This window comes from Alligator sinensis, unplaced genomic scaffold (assembly GCF_000455745.1).
Source record: "Alligator sinensis unplaced genomic scaffold, ASM45574v1 scaffold319_1, whole genome shotgun sequence".
NCBI classification, from domain to species: domain Eukaryota; kingdom Metazoa; phylum Chordata; order Crocodylia; family Alligatoridae; genus Alligator; species Alligator sinensis.
Genome location: NW_005842375.1, coordinates 159241 through 162043, shown reverse-complemented (window position 1 = coordinate 162043; position 2803 = coordinate 159241). Strand labels below are relative to the sequence as shown.

Genomic DNA, 2803 nt, shown 5'->3' with positions numbered 1-2803 from the left:
TTCCTGCAACATGAAGCATGTTCATGAACATTAACATAAGTGCACTTATCGTTCTAGTTTTGGTAGGCAAGTAGTCAGTATTTTTCCTTTCCTTGTCCCCTGTAAGCATGGAGACAATTCATGACATAATGCCACATTAATGTAGTTAGAGTTAAAAAACTTAAAACACTAACTTTAAATACAAAACTTATGTTCCTATAGCAACTGCAGTTAAGCCACCTTATTATGTTTAAGTACAGCTCTACCCTGAATAGCGAATGGAAGTGGCACTGGGAATTCCATATTCATTTAATCTCAATGCTTTATACACTACATATACACTTCTCAGTTGAAGGATTTCTTTCTAGTTGCCAGCTCCACAAAATTTGTATATTCCAAATGCCAAGCTATACTCCTTTTGTCATGTCACCACCAATGCTCCTCCTTTCACCCCATTTAAATGCTTCTAAAACCATACACTGATCAAACAAAACTCTGACTTTCATCCATAGATGCTTCTCAAGTAAATCCCAGGATGTCATCCTCCTGCTGTACTTGGCCTTGGTGAAGGCCGCAGCTGGAGTACTGCATCCAATTCTGGACTCCACAATTCAAGAAGGATGGCGAGAAGCTTGAGAGAGTCCAGAGGAGAGCCACACACATGATCAGAGGGCTAGAGAATAGGCCTTATGATGAGAGGCTGAGAGCCATGGGACTCTTCAGCTTGGAAAAGCGCAGGCTCGGGGGGGATCTGGTGGCTGCCTATAAGTACGTAAGGGGTGTGCATAAGGATCTGGGGGAACTCCTTTTCACCAGAGCGCCCCAAGGGACAACAAGGACCAACAGACAAACTCCTCTGTGACCGTTTTAGGCTGGACATAAGGAAAAACTTCTTTACTGTCTGAGCCCACAAGGCCCGGACTCCCTCCAGATGTGGTACAGACACCTACTCTGGACTCATTCAAGAAATGTTTGAATGTTTATCTTGCTGGGATCTTTTAACCCTAGCTGACTTCCTGCCCCTGGGGCAGGAGGCTGGCCTAGATGATCTTCAAGGTCCCTTCCGGCCCTAATGTCTATGAATCTATGAATCATTTTGCTATGAAAACTGAGAAGGTAAAGACAACTATGAAAGGGAAGAAGAGGCAACCGTCAAATGGCTTTGCCTTAGGCCCCAACCCAAGTATCTGAGCCACACCAGAACTTCACTTATTTGCTTCAAAGGGACTCCATGCAGGTAGAGGAAGCGGATTCAGTTGTGGAACTAGGGTTTTTAGCAAGTATCTATATTTTTCCCTCTAGGTCAGAGGTTCCCAGCCCCCAGGCTGTGAAGGGTTGGCTGCCAGTCCATAGGAGGGTTGGCTGCCAGACTGGAAGTCCGCAAGTGACGAGCATACGGTGGACCAGCAGCCAACCCTTTTTTTATACAAGCAGTGGCTGCTGGTCCACAGTACGCTGGTCACTTCTGGTCTGCAGTATGCTGGTCTGCAGTCACTTCCAGTCCACAGCCTAAAAAGGTTGGGAACCAGTGCTCTAGATTATTTATTTCCTCTGTTTTTAACTGCAGCCCTCACATTTTGGGACGTCATATGAAGTCCTAGGTGGAGGGATAGTGCCTGCTTGTTTTATAAAAAAGGTTTGGGTGAATCGGACCTTTCAAGAAGGCTGTATAGTTGTAACACAATTGGCCTCAAGCAAGTAATATTATAAAAAAGGTACTTAAGAAATAGATTCTAACTCACAGCCCCCCTGGCTTGTTTACTGAGAGGTAGTGACAAGTAATAACTTATTTTTGGCACTGAAGCCAGACCACACTCTGGTCACTTTTCAGGGTAGAATGAAACGAAGGACATAAAGCGTAACATTAGATACAGTCATATAAGAATAAATTATAGCTTATGGGGGATGTATTCAAGTAGGTCTTAAGATCAGAAGCCATTGACTTCAGAACTAAAAACCAAACGGGGCAAATATAAGTTATGTGGAGAGGATCCCAGCAGTGAAGTCATCTATCTTTCATTATTGATTCTAGCCAAATGTTTTATATATGTCCCCTACTACTGCTGGAAGCAAAAAGAAAAAGGGTGAAATTAACTCCCACTCCAAAGCTGTCTGACTGTTAGAAAACAACTAAGCCTGTCCCTCTGACTCCATTTCTGGTACCTTCCTCTTTCCTGCAACCAGATCCACACGTTGCCTTTTCTGCTCCTCGGGGCTTTCTGCAAGTGGCAGAGTGAGATCAACGTCACACTGCCCGTTTTAACACCTGCCCGCGGTAAAGGAGCCCCAAACGTGACTGGCCTGTTCCCCCCTGACTGGCCCGTTCCCCTCCGAACCGCTACAGATACCGGCGCAGCAGCAGAGCCAGGCACATCCGTGAAGAATCAGGAAGGCAACCATTCACCTGAGCCTCTGGCTTGTGGCACGTGAGGGCACCAGGCCTGGACGGGGGCTACCGCAGGCACCCAAGTGCCGATGTGGGAGGAGGGAGTGCTTGCGGCCCTGCCCGCGCCAGGCTGGCGCTTACCCGCTGTCAGGAAGCCGTCTGCGTCCAGGTCGATCTTCCTCAGGATGCCCCTCAGCCTCTTCTGCTGCTCCTCCGGGCTGAGCTTAGCGTAGTCCTCGGCTTCCTCCTGTGGACGGGCCGGAGGGGCAAGGTCAAGGCCCGGGCACTAGCCCTGTGATGCTGCGGCTCTTCGCACAGGCCCAACTGGACCCGGCCCGGCCGGGGCCTCTCGCAGCGGCCCCCGGGGAAGACGGGCCGGAGGCCCCACTGCGCCGGGGCGGCCCCCCACCCGCGGCAGTCCCGCCCCGTGGCAGGGGC

At 49.3% G+C, this 2803-nt stretch overlaps 1 protein-coding gene across 1 annotated transcript in view; it reads right to left on the bottom strand.

Annotated features, from left to right (window-relative positions):
• Nucleotides 1-2651, bottom strand: part of RCN2 (reticulocalbin 2) — a gene marked incomplete at its 5' end in the record, with an annotated part of 31273 nt that extends 28622 nt beyond the window's left edge. The window contains one exon of the mRNA XM_006029379.3: nucleotides 2507-2651. Within this exon, the coding sequence (XP_006029441.2) occupies nucleotides 2507-2651 (145 nt within the window). The remainder of the gene's footprint in view (nucleotides 1-2506) is intronic.
• Nucleotides 2652-2803: the final 152 nt, after the last annotated feature.